General features: G+C 49.7%; 1 protein-coding gene across 6 annotated transcripts in view; it reads left to right on the top strand.

The window, feature by feature from the left end:
• Window positions 1-17,437, top strand: part of ACTN1 (actinin alpha 1) — a 98,361-nt gene that overhangs the window by 42,255 nt on the left and 38,669 nt on the right. For all 6 annotated transcript variants that reach the window (XM_033107518.1, XM_033107520.1, XM_033107522.1 and 3 more), the window contains one exon: window positions 14,916-15,030. In XM_033107518.1, coding sequence (XP_032963409.1) covers window positions 14,916-15,030 — 115 coding nt within the window. The remainder of the gene's footprint in view (window positions 1-14,915; window positions 15,031-17,437) is intronic.

Consider the following 17,437-nt stretch of genomic DNA (forward strand, 5'->3'; position numbering starts at 1 on the left):
CAGGGAGATGGGAGTTGCTGAACTCTGCCGAGTTCGTGGGGCCAGCTGCTGCTCTCTAAGCAGGGGTTACATGTTGGGGGGAAGAGGGAGTCTGGGAATTCCATTCCAGGCGCAGTGTGTTCTCATATCTCAGCACCATTCCCTGCCAGGCCCTCTTGGATCCCCTCACTCTGGCACCAGGTGTTCTGGCTCAGAACTCGCCCCTGCCCTGAGTTGCTGTATGACTATTTCTTAGGTGGGTCCTAGCTGCCTTTGTAGATTGCAGGTTGCAGGGTCCCTGTCTCCCTCACATTTGGGGACAGAAAACAGCAACCCCCATCTCCATGTAGCAGAGTGCCCCTTTCTCCTGCAGGATAGGATGATTGGGACCACCACGCATGGGTCATATTCAGGCTCGGGGGAGGGTAGTCCTTCTTGGAGTTGCCTTCTTTCTGCCTCACCTTGCAGGAGAGACCATCTTGCAGAGGCTGCAAGGTGTTGGCAAGAGCCTAGCTTTGACTCCTGCAGTCCTGGGGTGGAGGGACGCTGTGCCATCTTACTGGCTGTGTCCTTGAACGGGTGCCTATTCCGAGCCTGTTTCTTCATCTGTAAAGAGAAGACAGTCTATCTTATCTTGCAGGGTCATTGCCAGGACTAAATGAGATGATGGATGTAAACCACGCAGGTTGGCCCCTTGCACCTGGTGGGCTCCCTGAGTGGGGCAGGTGTTGTTATTTTGTGTGTGCGCACAAAACCAAGGAACGCTGTTAGCAAACCCTCTTTCCCTTCTCCAAACAGAAGTGAGATGATAAAGACTTCCTGTACATTTCTGGAGCTCAGAGTTGCCCAAACTTGCCTGATCAATAGGATTCACTTGGAGTACTTGTTACTTGTTAAAATACCAGTGGGGCCCCTCCCCAGAACTGAACCAGAATGGTGGTGGTTGGGGTGGGATCTGTATTGTCAACATGTTTTTAAACAGGCCGGTTTGGGAAGTGTTGCTTCCCTTAGATTGCTCTCCCAGTGGTTGTATCATGTGATCTTCACAAGAGCTCACTGAGGCAGGTGTGAGGCAGGTACGGCCCCACATAGTAAAGTGGGACCCCTCAGAGGTGAGTCTGTGATGCTTTAAGGAACAGACCTGAGGCCCTTAGCTCCCTTGTGGTGGAACCAGAATTAGAATTTGGATCTCCCAGTGCTGTGTGTCCATTCTGCCTGCAAACATTCTACTAGAGTATGGGAAAGGTGGAGGATGGAGAGAGATGGGGCGACAGGAAGGAGGTGAGGACCAAGGCTCTGGTGGTGGCGTAGAGAGAAGAACTGAGCCCTTCTGCTGCCCATTTCAGGAGGCCTGCAGCCTAGGAAGCTGCAGGGAACAGGTGCTGGGATGTTGGGGTGGAGCCCTGACCCCCCAGGATGCTTCCCCAGGTGTGCCTTCTAAAAACCAGGGCCCAGGTTAGCGTGGCAAGCCTTGGGCTTCTTCCCAGAGCCACTGGGAAGTGGGTGTCCGCATGTAAGGAGGTTTGGGAGGTGGGGTGGGCCAGGTGGACAGGGCAGTTGGTGGAGACCTAAAGTCCTGTGGGCAGGTAGCAGCCACTTCTCCCTCCATCCCCCCTTTTATGGTTAGAAGTACAGGCAGGGCTGGCTCCTTTGCTCAGACAGCGGGAGGCAGAGTGGGAAGTGAGGCATAGGTCCTGCAGGGTCAGCCGGCCATGCCGCTGCCTGGCTTGCTTCCTTATTCCCAAGGTCAGCCCGGTCCTCTGCACACCACCACCCTTTCTGGTCTCCCCTAAGAGGCTCTTAATGATGATTTCAACCTGATTTTCTACCGGTTTTGGTGGAGAGGCTTGGGGAGGTAGAAGGGAGGCCCTGGAATTGCTCCATTAGGGTCTTCCAAGGCCAGGGTTGCCTGCTCTATCTTTACCTGCTGAGCTTCAGAAGCTGCCTCTGCTGGACCCACCCCCAGCAGGTGATCTGACTGGACTGGGGTGAAGTGCGCTGGTGGGCGGTGACAGTAGAGGAGACCACTCTGGGCTGGTGCATATGACCTGCTGTTGGGCCCTTGGAAGGGTCAGCAGAGAGGAGGGAGCAAGGAGGTTCAGACTAACCAAGTCTGTGGTTCGAAGCATGGGGCTCTTCCATCTACTCTGTGTGACCTTGAGTTACTTTGTGAACTTCTCTGTGTCTCAGTTTTCTCATTTGTAGAATGGGATTAATGATAGTACCTACGTCATAGGGTGGTTGGGAGAATTAATTAGTCTGAAGTCCTTCTGCTTCAAATTAGACTGTCAGGCTGAGGACTATGAACCTTCTTTGGTAACCATGGCGAGCTGCTACAGGCGGGTTGGGGGCGGTGGGGTGGAAAGCTGTGTCTCAGTGGATGACACCCTCACCCATTCATTCATCTGTTGGCTCAGGTGTGAGCTCCGATCATTCCCTAAGTATCTCTTGTATCTCCCCGCTTCTCTGTTTCCACCACCACCACCAGCCTGGTCTAAGCCACCTTGCTCTCTTGCCTAGACCTTTGCATGGTCTCCTAATTGGTCTCTGCTGCCATTCTTGTCACCTCTGCTCTATCACCTCTTCACATTGTAATTAGGAGTTTTTCCTCAAGATGCAGCTGTAATTATGTATAAACCAACATCTGAGTCCTACTCCCACCAAGCCTCAGCTGAAATCAAATGAAACCTCTTTGGTGGCTTCCATTGTTCTCAGGAGAAACCATACGAACATCTTGCAGGAGCCCCATGCCTCTGCGGCCTGCTGACCTCCCGCCTCTGGCACCCCTCTCCTCTCCTCCTGCACCAGCCCCGGGGGCCATTTTCCAGTAGTCTGAGTAGGCCATATTCCCGTCGCCCTGGGGCCTTTGAAATTTTGTTTCCTCTGCGTGGGGAGCACCCCGCTCTGATCATCCCTGACCCCACACATGTGCACAGGGTGACTGTGTGTCTCGGTTTGCACCTGTTGTCGATGTAATTATTAATAGTACCTTCTGTTATTTTCAAGTGCCCTGATTTGGATGATAAATTATGTAGTCCCCCTTCACGTATATCATCTTTTCATCTAATTAAAATTCCTCAGCTTTAAAAATTCCCTGACCTCCTCAGGGCAGTGGAGACACATGCACACACATACACCCCTCCTCTGGACCTGGTTACGGCCCTGTTTTAGTCTCATGCCTTCTGGAACTTTTCCTGTTTTCATTTAAACTCAGTTTGCAAATATATATTCATGTATATGAGTCTTTGATTAACGTTTGTCGACCCTGTCAGACTGCAGGCTCCTTGATTTAGGGACTGTGTTTTTATTTGACCATCATGTGACCCCAATTTCTGACACAGTCAGTGCTCAATAAGTATTGAATGAATGAACGAACGAATGAATGAATCTGGCTCTAGCTCACTGGCAGGTGTAGCCTGGAGCCTGGGTGAGTCAGAAACATCTGCAGTGGCCTCCTGTGAGGAAAGCTGCTGACATTGGGGCAATCCAAGCTCAATCAAACCGGTTGCCCACACTCTGGCATACACAGCCCCCCAACTTGGCTGCCCCTTTAATTATTTGTGGTCTCTCTCAATGGGCTTTGTGTTCAGAAAGCCAGAAGAGACCAGAGTTCAAACTCTCTTGACCTAAGGAGACTGAGAACTTAGAAGAAAAACCTGCTTGGCCCATTCTGCATCCCTAGGGAACCACAAGGTACAGGACCTTCTCCCGGGGCTGCATGTGAGCGCTGGGGCTTGTTCTCAGCCCATGTCCTGGGCTGCCCTTTAGCTCCCCTCACCCCTCCGGTCCAGGCCCCAGAACTGCCTGGGGGCCGCTGCTCAGGTCCCCGTGTGGCTCTGTAGTATGGTGGGCAGAGGTGGGTGGTTGAGGTGGGTGGTACTGGCTGATTCCTTATTATTCCCCGGCCTGAGTGAAGTGGGAATGTTTACCTGGAAGAGCCTCAGCCCTCAGGATAGTGGAAAGTGCTTTGGCTTTGGTATTCTGTCCCCAGTTCAAATTTCAGTTCTGCCTCTCAGAACTGTGTGACTGGGAAGGTTAATGCCTCTGACCCTCAGTTTCCTCCTCTAACACAGGATTGTTGGATGGATTTCCTGAGATGGCACATGCCTCACCAAGTGGTTGTAGGCAACATCTTTGAGCGACTCTAGCATCTTATTCCTTCTCTCCTTCCCTCCTCTTCGCTCCCAGAGGTTCACAGCCTTCAGTGTCTCCATCTTGAAATTGACGACATACCACTTTACTTTTCTCTGGAACAAAGTTGGGGGAGGCTGTGGCCCCCTCTCCCACTGCTCAGTTTCTGAGGTTAAGCCCGGTGCTGGGGGACAGAGCGAGTGTGGATCTCTGAGCTTCGAGGATGGCTGTGAATACACTCATCCACAGACAGTAGCCCTATCCCAGCAGAGTTGGAGTGTCCCGGCCAGATCTGCCTGTAGCTGCACTTCTTCTCACCCTTCCACAAATGTGGAAGTTTCTACAGATACTTTTCTGTTCCTCAAGCTCCTGCTCCCTGCTGCCGATCCCCTCATCACAGCCCTGTCCCTCAAGCTGGGCTGGCCACACTGAGGGGTTGGCTGGCTGCCTGGCCAGCAGGCCTCTGCTGGGCTGCAGATGCCCCAGATTGCTGACAGGTCTAATGTACGGGCTGGAAGGGCAGTGATGGCAGTCGGCCTGGACCTGCGTGGGGTTTTCCATGGTCCACAGTTCTCCATGACTCCTTACTAAAGGGTTTTTGGGGTTTCTGTGCTGCTTTATAATGTGCTGATCTGTGCTTGTGTTGTGGGAGAAGAAACTACTTTCCTGGACCTCAGATGAAGAAAATTGACTTAATTAGGCCCCCTCCGTTCATGACCCACCGTCATCACAGGTATTTTAATTCTTGAGCCCCCACCATGTCAACGATTGTGTTACTGAATTCTTACTACAATCCCAGGAGGGGTGGATTTTATCATTTCCATTTTACAGATGAGACTGTCGAGGCTTCAAGCTGTAAAGTTGAGAGTCACATCTCAACTACATGGAGGAGTCCAGTCAGGCGCTTTAGTCAGCCAGACCACAGATTCTCCATATTTTATGAATATCAGGCTGGGCCAAATCCTTGTTCTCTGGGGAAGTTCTCTGTAGAGTTGAGTGGCCCACAGCTCTCAGCATCTCTGCCAAAAAAACCAAATGACCTCATTTTTGGGTGGCTTTTCCTTCTTTGGGGAAGGAATGCGTGGGCCATTCCTGTGAGCTGTGGCCCTCGAAACCTGCGTGATGTCAGACTTGCGAGGGCTGGAGTCAGACTCCAGACGTGGGGGAGGTGTTTATAGACCAGGACCATACTTGGGGAGAGCGGCAGGGAGCAGGCTGTTCGCACACTGTCCTCCAGAGCAGGGTGTCACTCTGCTGCAGGGTGGTGTGAAGTGTGCCAAGGAGGAGCTACCTGGACTCTGGTGGTGAAACAGAAGCCCTGGGGCTTGACCTGCTCTTCAGAGTAACCGCTGGCTGGGGAAGCAGCAACAAGGCCAGTGGCACCTAAAGCTCACAATTCAGGCCAGGCTCAGGTGTTACATATGGCCAAAGATGAGACCGGACACACCCACTCATCTCAGCTTGCTTACGGTCCACTGTTCAGTAGCTGAGTAGCTCAGTTACTTTTAGTACATGGAACGGCGGGCGACGGTCCAGGGCCTGCCTTTGAGACCAGTATCTGGCCAGTGGGCTAAACAAATGGGTGCAAAAACAAAACAAACAAACAAAAAAACACCAAAACCCTTTATAATAGGCTTAGTAAGGTCTTGGAATATTTCAGTGTTTTTTTTTAATAACTATTGAGATTTAATTCATATACCATGCAATATACCCATATAGATTATGCAATGTAATGATTTTCAGTGTAGTCATAGATTATGTGCAACCATAACTGCAGTCAAGTTTAGATCATTTTCATCAAAAAGAAACCCCATACCCCTTAGCTGTCACCCCCTATGTCCCCTGCCCCAGCCCTAAGCGACCACTGCTCGACTTTCTGTCTCTGTAGATATATTTTTGGTTTTTTAAATATCAAGTGAACACTTAATTTGTGTCTGGCACTGGGCTAAGACCCTCGAGTTAGCCCACCCAACCTTCCCTCACTGCAACGGCATAGAATAGACGCTCCTTTTTGGCTTTGTCTTACTGATGTGGAAAGCGAGGCTCAGTGAGTCTGGGATCGCAAAGGCCATAGTTGACAGAACCTGGGATGGCTGGACCTTTGCTGAAGGGCTCTTTGGTCCCTGGGAGAGGCCAGGCTGTAGATGGTGGCAGATTGGTGGGGTCAGCTGACTCTCATTGGCCAGGAGCTAAGTGGACAGCCCATGTTTCTTCAGGGGATCACACACCCCTTGACTTTTAAAACCACTCTGAATCCTCTCAGGAGCCCGCAGGTTCCGCCTGCACTGGCAGGAAGGTGTTGAGCTGCTGAGGCAGCAGCCTGGTGCTGAGGGCCTTCCCAGGAAGGGGCGGTGCCTGGGCCTCAGGGAAGACTGGGCGCCCTCTCCCACTGGGCATGTTCATTAGATCAGACTGCCTCCCAGATCGAGCCATTGGGACCACTGCACCTTGGCTGCTCTCCGGGCATCTCATGCTGTGTCTCTTGAAATGGGCTACAGGTGAACATCAACCAGGACATGCACAGGCCCCTGCTCCTCTCCCGGCACCCTGGGTGGGAGGCTGGTCTCAGGGTTTCCTTATCAGGAGGGAAAAAATAAGAGGACCTTTTTCTTTCCAACCTGTAGAGCTCTGTGAATGATTAACTTTGATTCAATAGAAAGAGAAGGGGAAGTGAGGGCAGGATGACAGCGGGCATTAATTGGGCTCCCATTCAGGCCTGGGCATCTTGCTGGATGTTTTGCATCTGTTGTGCCCTCATCTTGACAACCACCATGCAAAGTAGTGATATTCTGTATCCTCACTTATCAGATGAAGCAACTGAGGCCTACACAAGGTAATTAAGGCCACACAGCCAGTGAATGACAGAAGCTGGCTGGGTTAACGTTTTTTAAGCATCTGTTCTAGACACAGCACCAGACTGTCCAAGTACATAAGATCTAATTTGGTCCTCTCTAATGCTATGTTGTCGTAAGTGGTGTTATACCCATTTCACAGATGGGCATTCTGAGGCTGAGATTAAGAATTCTGTCCAAAGAGACAGCTAATGAGAGGTGGAGGCTGGGACTGAAGCCCCAGCTCTGTCTGGTTCCAAAGTCCAACTCCTTCAGTTGCCTCCAATTGCCTGCACTCTGAATTTCTAAGACCCCAGCACTCACATAGCTTGGGGGGCAAGCTGTTGGATGCTTTTTCTGAGCAGAGGAAGCTGCCTGGTGGTTCTCAACTTTTTCAGCAACCACTCCCAGGTGGGTGAAAAGTAAATAGATCTGGGTGGGGATGTCTTGAGAACTCTGCTTTTCATCTGTGAGTGAACCAGCTGACAGCTTGCTTTGAAAGGCTGGCAGCCAGCCCCTGATAAGTTAACCAGATACTCCTGTTTACGTTACCAGAACACCGGGCATCTGAGATCACTTCTGGCTGGTCTTTGCTTAGACAAACCACCCAGTGCCCACGCCCTGGCCACACTAGCTGCATGTGGGGGTCAGAGGGACTGCAGGGTGGCCCAGGGGAGAAAGAATGCTCCCTGGCTGCTCCCCCTGGCTTTTCCACAGTGACCTCCCCACCACAGATGCTGCAGAGAACTCAATCTAGCCCGGCCCTCTCTAGGGACCCTGGCCTGATGCTCGCACAGCCGGCCAACAGCGGCAGAGGAGGGGCAGGCTCTGACTGGCAGCCAGGGCAGGGCACCCGCCAGGAAGGGCTGGGGGGAGCTGATTTTTCACTTGATGAGCTTAGATCAGGGCCCTGGTTGCTCTACTCCAGGGAGGGGAAGGCCATGCGATGTGAAGCCAGCTTTTATGGGAAGACTTGTACCACCTTCAAGAGGCTTAGAAACTTAGTTTTGGTTGTTCTGGGGCCACTTGGCCAGAGGGTACTGTCCCTCATCTTCCCCCACAGTTAACAGTTTGGTGTCTAACTGTTGGGGTGGACGTGTGTGTGCATGATTGTGGCTTATCCCCGGGTCCCGGTTCCTAATTCTGACTTTCTTTATAATGTTTTACACTGATAAGGCACTTGAAAGTTTTCCAGAACCCTTTCTCTGTGTAATTTCTTAGTTAATTCTCTTACTAATTCTTTTAAATAGGTGAGATAATTTCTTCCCTTTTTATCTTTTTCTTGTTCTTTTTTATTTTGGAAATATCTGGGTTTTTTCCCTCTCTCTGATAATACATGAGCACTAAGCCCCCTTTTCCCCCCAAAAAAATTCCCAGAGAAATGGAAAGTACCCTCTATCCCATCTCAGAGGTCTGACTTAACAGAAAAATGTACACACTTCCGGATGGACTTTTCTTATATTTGCATAGCTTTTTTTTAAAGGTAATGACTGCACATGTTATAAAATTCAAAAGAAACAAAGGGATATTCTGTGAAAAGCCAGTGTCCCTCCTTCCTCTGTCATGAACGTCCTAGCTTCCCTCTCTGGAGACAGCCAGGTTCCAGGTCCTCCTATGTCCTTCCAGGGTTATTGTGGCAAAGAGCTTTTAGAGCCCATCCAGTAAACTAATAACAGGTGTCTGGTTGTGACAGGGGAGCTGGCGGTCAAAGGGCTGAACCACTGATCATGCTTTGAGACCACTGAGATGAAGCTGTCCCTGTGGAATTGATTGGCCTCTTTGACATAGAGAGCCCACCAATCAGAATCAGCCCTGCCCAGGAAGGAAAGATCTTCCCTGGGTGCTCTATTTGGTTGTTTGCTTTTTAATTAGGTGCACTGTGATGGGGAAAGTTGCTGGATTCCAGCCTGCAAGGGACTCGTTTGGGGTTACATAGCTGGAAGGGGTTGAAGTGACTTAACTGAGGTCACACGCATGCCTAGCTGAGCCAGGGCCGGGCCCAGGGTCCCTGACCCCTGTCCTGTGCACAGTAACTGTCCTGGCAGTGTCTCGATCCCAGGGGAGCCGGAGGATAGGATGTGCCGGAGGGGTGTGGTCTGCACATGAGCCTGGTGGCCGGGTGGAGTGGCCCTGCTGTCCCACTACCGCCCCTATCTCATTTGGCTGCAGGTGGGTTCTCTTGTTTACTCTGCTGTAAATACAGTACAATAGAGAAAGCACCTCTGTCCGTGGAGACTTCTCTGGTGAGGTCAGCCATGAGTGCACAGCCTGGATTGTGCACTGTGTTGAGTCATCATCAAAAAGGAGAGCGCGCAGGGGACAAGGGTCAGGAGCAGATCGCTGTCCAACCACATTGGCAGATGCCAGGGCAAGGAAAGCAGAAAACAGTCATGCACACTTCCAGGATTGGAGCACACACTCTGTCTGTATTTGGATGTGCTTTGTTTCAGTCGATTTGTGTGGCTGCTCACATCGTTTTAAACCCACAGTACATACAATTTTGTGTCCTGCTTTTTTGTTGATTACATATAAACCTTTGTTCCACAATAATATATAATTTCAGAACTCATCATTGTGGCCGTGGAATGTTCCATTAAGTGGATGAACCATATTTATTTAGCTAATACTTTATTAATATAATACGGGGCTATTTCTGATTTTTTTTTCCCTCTCAAGCTATGCTGGCAAGAACATTTTTGTGCTCACAGCCTTTTCTTTATTTAGCATTATTTACCCAGGATAGCGTCCCAGCTTTGGGCTGAGGGTTTATGCCCATTTTTAGTTCCTTTGCTGAGTTGCCTTCCACAGGAGTTGTACCATATCAGCCTGACCACTGTGACATGTGGGCTTTGTTGCGGTACCTACCCTGCAATGGGAATTAACAGAAAGCTGGTTTTGCAAATGTAATAAGTGAAATTTGGTGCCTTTGTTTTCATTCACAGAGCATGGCGGTGTGGCACATGGCGTATGGCACGTGGCGTTGCCGTCCCCGGTGACAAGTGTAGGTCCTTGATCAGGCCCAGATGAGGGAAGCCCCCACCACCCATCCCCGGAAGTCCTTGCAGCTTTTGCTACCAGATGCCCAGGTGGCTGATGTCAGCCCTGGGCTTGGGGACTGTTAACTGTGCTGGTCTCAGCTGTCTGTGGAGTGAGTGCTTGTTTTCGCACACCAGACATTCCTGCGTGTGTAACTTTTTTTGTTAGACTTAGAAAGAATTCCTGTTTCCCACTGTAGACCCTATGAGTCTTAATTCAGATTTATCCTGCCGACCTCTTTTTGGGAGCTTGTGTGGGATATCTTAATTTTAAGTTGTACCAGATTTTAAAAACTAGGGGATTCACATAAAAGTCCAGATTTCTGGCCTCCTCTTCATTGGTGGTCTGGCAGCTGAGGGCCCATTTTGCCATGTGGAGCCAAGAACAGGCTACTCCTGTCCCCTCACCACCCTGCCCTGATACCGAGGCTGTGTTTCAGTTGTCATTTATCAGCTTGTGCACTTGGTACCATTTTTCTCCTGAGTGGAAAAACAAAGGATAGCCCGAGAAGGCCACTGTTTGAAGAAAAAGGCACGGGCATACATGGGGTTGAGGACTACTAACCAGTCTTACGTTCTTTCTTACACTTGCTCCTTTTGCTCATTTATTAAACCTCTTTGTGCCTTCATTTCCTCATCTGTAAAATGGGGCGAATAATAGCACGTGCCTCACAGTGTTGTGAAGATTAAATGAGTGAAAGCGGCTCAGGCACTCAGAGGAGAGTCTAACACATAGTAAGTACTCAACAGATGCTAGCTGCTATTATTATCATTACTATTACTACTGTTATTTCTGGCATATGTGTTTATCTCCTCTAGACTAGGTTCTCAACTGGGGATGATTTTTGGTTCTCACAACTTGAGATGAGGGGATGTTACGGGCATCTAGTGGGTAGGGTCCAGGGGTACTGCTAAACATCGTATGACGCATAGGACTGCCTCCCCTAACAAACAAGTAACCAACCAAAACGTCAGTAGTATTTTGGGGTTGAGAAACCCTGCTCAGATATTTAAGTGTGTGACTCTTGGTCTGAATGAACTCTTCAAACACACCTCTAAACCAACTTTTTAAGGGCTGCCTTGGGCTCTCGAATTATCAGAATTATAAGGGACCTTACTTAGCTCAGTGCCTCCCCCCGCAGGTGAGGGGCTTGAATCCTTTCCCAGCACCCTCGCCAAGCACATGCCTTTGGCAAGTAACGCACTGTTCTTTATCACGTTGAACTCTCGTTTTCTTGCAGCTTCCTGTCCTTCATCCTGATAATAGTAGCTACCATTTATTGAGCATTGTGGGGTTGATTATGCTTAGTACTTACTTGGCCTGTGTGCTGTTGCATTGACCTTTACCACCCTTTGAAGCAGGTGCGATTATTATACCCATCTTGCAGATGTGTAGAGATTGATGGTTAAAGAACTGAAGTTACTTGCCCAGGGCCACTCGGGCAGAGCTGGGCCTGGCTGCAGGTCAGCTTTGCTCTAGAATCCACATTCCTCACCATTGGTGTGTACTTCCTGCCTTGTGCTGCTTGGGAATGTGCCCAACAAAAAGCTGTTGCCTTTTCCTCCTGGCAGGACCTCTGGGCACTGCTAAGGGAGAGGTCCCTTCTCTGTCATAATGTGGGAGCTCGAGCTTCAAGACCAAGGTCTGCCCTGCGCCCAAGGAGAGTCTGTGTAGCATGCATGGACGCCGTGTTGCTGACACTGTCCTCCCCTCTTTGTGCTGCATTATCCTTCTCTGCTGGGGGTCCACAGGGCTACTGTCAAAATCCCAGGCTTTCTGTACCCCTAACCACAATTTTAGCCCTCTCCCATGACACATCAGCACCAGTTCAAAAAAAAAAAGATTTTTCTCAGACACACAGGCGTCGTCTTGAAAACACCGTGAGCGCTTGCAGGGGTGGAACCCACGGCAGAGTTTGGTGGTCTGCGAGCACAGAGGGGCAAGTCCTCCGAGACCCTCGGAAAAACGGGGGGGGGCAGTTTTTCTCCTCTTTTATTGAGTACTTTCCAAGTGTCAAGCACTTCATAAATATTTCTAGTTAGTTCTCCTGGCTTTTACAAAGTGCTGTCACTATCCCTATTTACTGTTTAGGAAACTGAGGCTTAGGGAGGTTAATCTGAAGGTCACGCAGCTGGTAAATAGTGGATCTGAGCAGTGAACCCAGATCTAGTGCACCCAGAAGTGCATGTTCTTAATCACTGAGTTGCTCCCACCATTTCCTCCTTAGGCCTGAGCTTTGAGATAGGTGCTGCTTTGGGGGAAACTTTCCTATTTGAGAGGTACTCAGAGGCCCCTTTAAGGCCATCACCTGTGGGAGATGGGGATGGGACCTTTGGAGTTTTAACAAAGCCCAGTCCCTGAGTCCTCAGAGTGGGGTTTTGTATGGGAGACCTGAGCAAACATGGGTGTGGTTCTGTCTCCCAGGGCTGAGTCCAGCTTCCCCAGGAAATGGGGCAGGTTGCTTTCAACAGTACTTTTCCTCTTGCAAAGCACTATGTTTTTACAAAAGAGGCCTCTTCCTCCTTCCTGGCACCCCAACCCCCATCCACAACTGGGTGGTAAACAGTGAGGTTCCCCAGTCCCTAACTGTGGGGGTGCAGGTGATTCCCAGCAGGACCCTGGCCACACTGAACCTGAGACCAGCCCTTTGAGTTCCTGGGGCAATCCTCGACCCCTCGAGTCCCCAGGCAGAGGCTGAGTGTGGGCCTGGAAGAGAGATGAGAGCAAGGTGCTGTACAAGGTGCAATACAAGATAGTCATGAATGAAAAGAGTCCCTCCTTCCCCCATGAATGTACAGTGTGATGACACCTGACAAAAGTATGTATATGGATAGATGACAGCTGGGAGAGAATATGGGACCACAAAAACTAAAATATATTTATTTTAAAGATGTAGAAGCTTTTTAATATTTTTTTGTGCAACAACAACAAAAGTTACAACAAAATGAAATACAAGCCAAATGTACCCTCTCTTGCCAGGTTGCGATGCCAGCACTATAGGCCCTCTTTCTTGCCCTGATGCATTCCCTTTCCTCTGAGCTGTCTTCTGCTTCCCGAGGGTCCCTGAGAGCTCTGTCTGACCCTCCTGCCCTTATACCATTCAGCACGCATCACCCGCATGTACAGGTGGATCTTCCAGGACTCTCCCACTTTGCATGGGTTCCTTACTTGCTCTTTAACCAGTTGCCCAATTTTTATATCCACTAGAACGTTCACTGCACAGATCAGGGAGGGGTTTTTTGATGTTTTGTTCACTTCCGGGTCCCTGACTCGGTGTCCTGGGACTCTCGGGAGAACGCTATGTCTGTCCCAGTGTGGAGGTGTGGAGCTGACAAGTGGCCAGGCAAGGACCAGGCAGTGGGATACAGGCAATGACAGCATGGGTGCAGGATGCTGTGTACTCTGTGCCCCAAACCACACATGGAGAGTGGCTGTCAGGAAGGCTTCCTGGAGAAGGTGATATACCTTAGCCCCATCTTGGAAGATGAGTGTGAGTTAGCCACGTGCGATATAGAGGACATTCCAAGCTGAGGAATCAGTATATGTCCCCTGCCCACCCCCAATCTCGGTGCCAGTCTCCCCAAAACTTCCTGAGACAGCACTCACACCTCTCTTCTCTGTCAGGGAAATGGGCTGGCCTACTGAGTAGAGACGTGTTTATAGGGACAGAAGGATCTCGTGTGGGTAAGTTCCTAGTGAGACATGATTTAAAGACGAGGCCCAAAATTGGGGGTGTCATAGTGCTGCGCCCTCCTCCCCCCTGCATGGATTGACATCTCCCCTTCTTGCTGACAGTCTCTTCAGTTCTTGCTTCTAAACCTACACAGGCGTTTCTTTTCCCCAGTACTCAGTGCTGTGGCCTGCATCCCTTCTCCTGCCCATTCATTGCCGCTTCACTTTGGAGTTCCCCAGGGCAGGAGGAAGTGGTGCTGGCGGTCATGAGTCTGGTGACCTTTTTGAGGAGGGCGGTATTTCTAGTGTGGCTGCTACTGTTACGATGAATAGTGCACGGCTCACCATTGCAACTTCAAGGGCAGGTGGGCAGAGAGCTGACTGGTCCTGCTGTCGGGGCACTGAACGTTGGCTCTTGTGCCCCCATGTAGTTGAGTGTCATTTGGTGCAGAGAAGTCTGGAGTTGCCGAGCAATGGGTTGGATCTGAAGTAGGAGGGCACTTCTCTCCGTTTCCCATGGAATGTGACAGCTGGAGAGAGACACTTGTCCAAGTTGTAGACGGGCGTGTGAACTTTAAGTGCACACGTGTTTCTCATGTTTGTTGAATCATCTGGTTCCTTGTTTGAGCCACCAGGGGGTGCTGTTGGCACAGGACAGCTTGGTTGGTAGCCTGCCTGCTCATCTGCTTAATATACCTAGAAAAAGCTTCAATTCGCTTCTCTCCTGCCACAGACTAGAATGTTCCAATATTGATGGTCTTTCATTAATCTCCTTATGTTCCCTTTCTGGAATTCTTCCTCATACTTTTGCAGCTTAGGGTGCCTCTATCCCCACCCCAAACACAGATGTTTACATTTGAGTACTTACCTTTTTCACTCCTTATCCTGGCACTGTGCCTCAAACTGTGTCCTTAACAAAACTGGTCATTCCTTTCCTTTAGCTAGCTGCAAAGTGGACAAGGATTTAATGAACTATTTAGCCTTAAGGTGATAGTAAAGATTGAAATTAAACCTTATAACCTAAGGTAAATTGCTGGCACTGCTAAATGTGTTCTGGGGATGTTTTTGGAAGGTTGGGAGGGTAGACGTTAAAGGAGGGTGCTACGTCCTCCATGCCACGGGTGCTCACCCAGGCTTTATACAGAACGACTGGAAAGATGGTGTAAGGCAGGCGGGTCCCAGGACCCACTGAGGCCCCTGTGAGGTCCTCAGAGACCACGTGACTTGTGGGAAACCTGACCGCTTGCTCTTATTTCCTTTGCCCAGACATTCACAGCATGGTGCAACTCCCACCTCCGCAAGGCCGGGACGCAGATCGAGAACATCGAGGAGGACTTCCGGGATGGCCTGAAGCTCATGCTGCTGCTGGAGGTCATCTCAGGTGAGGTGGACCACTGGCCTTGGGAGTGCCAGGTGGGCGGGGCCTCCCTGGCCCAGGAAAATGTGCTGCCTGCTGGGTTCTGCCGCTTTGGGAATGCCGCCCTAGCACGTGGGCTGCTCCTCTCTCGTTGGTCAGGGCTAGCTTTGGGTCTCTTGAAAGAAGTTGGGGGTGACTTGTGTAAATTCATATGAGGAGACTGGGTTTGGTCCTGGCTCTGCTGCTGACCATCCATGTGTCCTTGGACAAGTCCCTACCCTTCTGCCTCAGTATCCTCTTTTTGCAAAAAGAGGGGGTTTGCAGGATGGTCTCCCGGGTCCCTTCTCCAAAATGCTAGGATTCTGTGGTCACGAATGCAACCATGGCTGACCATCTCCAAACCTTGGCTCCACTACTGCCTATGTGCCTATATTCACACGCTCCCAGTGTCTTATTCATCCCCTAGCCTGGAATTTAGATGCCCAGATATCTGAAGGGACAGCTCCCCTGAATGCACACTCAGTTTTCATGTGAATACCTTTCCTCCACTACGTGTTAAAAGTAGGCAGTCCTCAGTAGCCTCGCCTAGGTTTATTCCTTGGGCAATCTTAGCTGCTCTCTTCACTTTACCTTCCACCTTGAAGCCAGTGAGTCCCAGATCTGGTCTCAGTTCAGCCTTCTACCTTGCGCTCCTCTTAAATTCTGAACCACACTGAGCATCTCCACCCAAATGTCTCCCAGAGTCCACTCGGTATGTCCAAAACTGTGCTTACCATTCCTAGCCCCAGCAAACCTCTTTTTCTTCCTGTAGTCCTCATCTTACTCCCCTAAACGTAAGTTAGGAATCATAGACAGCTCTGCCTCTGCTCTTCTTTTCAACTTGGCATTCAAGTTTTATACATTTTATCTTCTCCTATTATCCTTCTGTTACCTTGGCTACCGTGGTGTCAGTGTGGGCCCGTGTCAACTACAGAGGTCTTCGACCACCTCCCAGCTTATCCCTTCCCACTGGCAGTCCATCATACACACTGCAGCCAGAGGGTCCATGCACCGGCCCAAATATGGTCGCACTGTTCCCTACTGGAAAGCCTTCGGCGCCTCCCCAGGGCTTTGAGCCTGCAGCCCACATTCCTTAGTATTTGAGCCTGCAGCCCACATTCCTTAGCATAGCTTGCAGAATCCTTTGTGAGCTGGCACCTGCTTTGTTTTCAACCAGATATTCCCCAAAAGGCCTCAAACCGCAGACCTTCTGTCACACTTTAGACATGCAGTCCTCCCAGATGACATGCTCCCTGTACTTCATGCTTTTGCACAAGCTCTAACTGCCTTGTTTACCCCAATGCTTTTTGTCTGTTTCCCTTCCAGGTGAAATCTGTGATGTGTGGGAGGTTGGGTTTGTGTGTGTTTGTAGCAGGTGGTAAAATACACAAAACGTAAAATTTACTGTTTCTAAGTGTACAGCTCCGTGGCATTAAGTGCATTCACACTGTTGTGCAGTTACCACCACTGCCCGTCTCCAGAACTTCTCATCTCCCCAAACCGAAACAAAACTCCACACTCATTAACCACTAACTCCCCCTTCCCCCCTTCCCCCAGCCCCCTGACAGCCACCATTCTGCTTTCTGTGTTGATGAATGTGACTACTCTAGAAACCTCATATACGGTGTTTCCCCCAAAATAAGACCTACCCGGAAAATAAGCGCTACCATGATTTTTCAGGATGACGTTCCCTGAACATAAGCCCTAATGCGTCTTTTGGAGCAAACTTTAATATAAGACCCGGTCTTATTTTCGGGGAAACACGGTAAGTGGAATCATCCAGTGTTTATCCTTTTGTGACTGGCTTATTTCACTTAGCATAATGTCTTCCAGTTTCATCCATGTTGTAACGTGTATCAGAATTTCTTTTTTAGGCTGAGTAATATTCCATTGTATGTGCTTGCCACATTTTGTTCATTCATCATGGATTACAACTTGGGGTGCTTCCACCTCTGGGCTATTGTAGATAATGCTACTGTGAACGTGGCTGTGTGAATATCTGTTTGCGTTTCTGCTTGAGTTTCTGCTTTCAGTTCTTTTGGGTGTATATTTAGAAGTGGAATTGCTGGATCGTATAGTAATGCCATGTTCAAGGTTTTTAGGAACTGCCATACTGGTTTTCTCTAACTGCCTTTTAGAGGATCCTTCCCAAATGCCTCCCCCAACATTTCTTCATTTTAACAAATAAACAAATCTGGCATTCTTTTTCATTCTTCAAATTCAGCTCAGGGGTTTCTTTCAAGAAAGCTTCCCTGAACCCCCTCCTTTTGAGTGGCTGCCCTCCTCTGGGATCCAATAACACCCCATTAATTCCTCTATTGTGTCATTTGCCACATGGTTTAATCGTTTTGACCCACTTCTTTTCTTCCCTACTCCATGCTGAGGTCCTTTC

The sequence above is a fragment of the Rhinolophus ferrumequinum genome, chromosome 6 (genome assembly GCF_004115265.2).
Source record: "Rhinolophus ferrumequinum isolate MPI-CBG mRhiFer1 chromosome 6, mRhiFer1_v1.p, whole genome shotgun sequence".
In the NCBI taxonomy this organism is placed as follows: Eukaryota; Metazoa; Chordata; class Mammalia; order Chiroptera; family Rhinolophidae; genus Rhinolophus; species Rhinolophus ferrumequinum.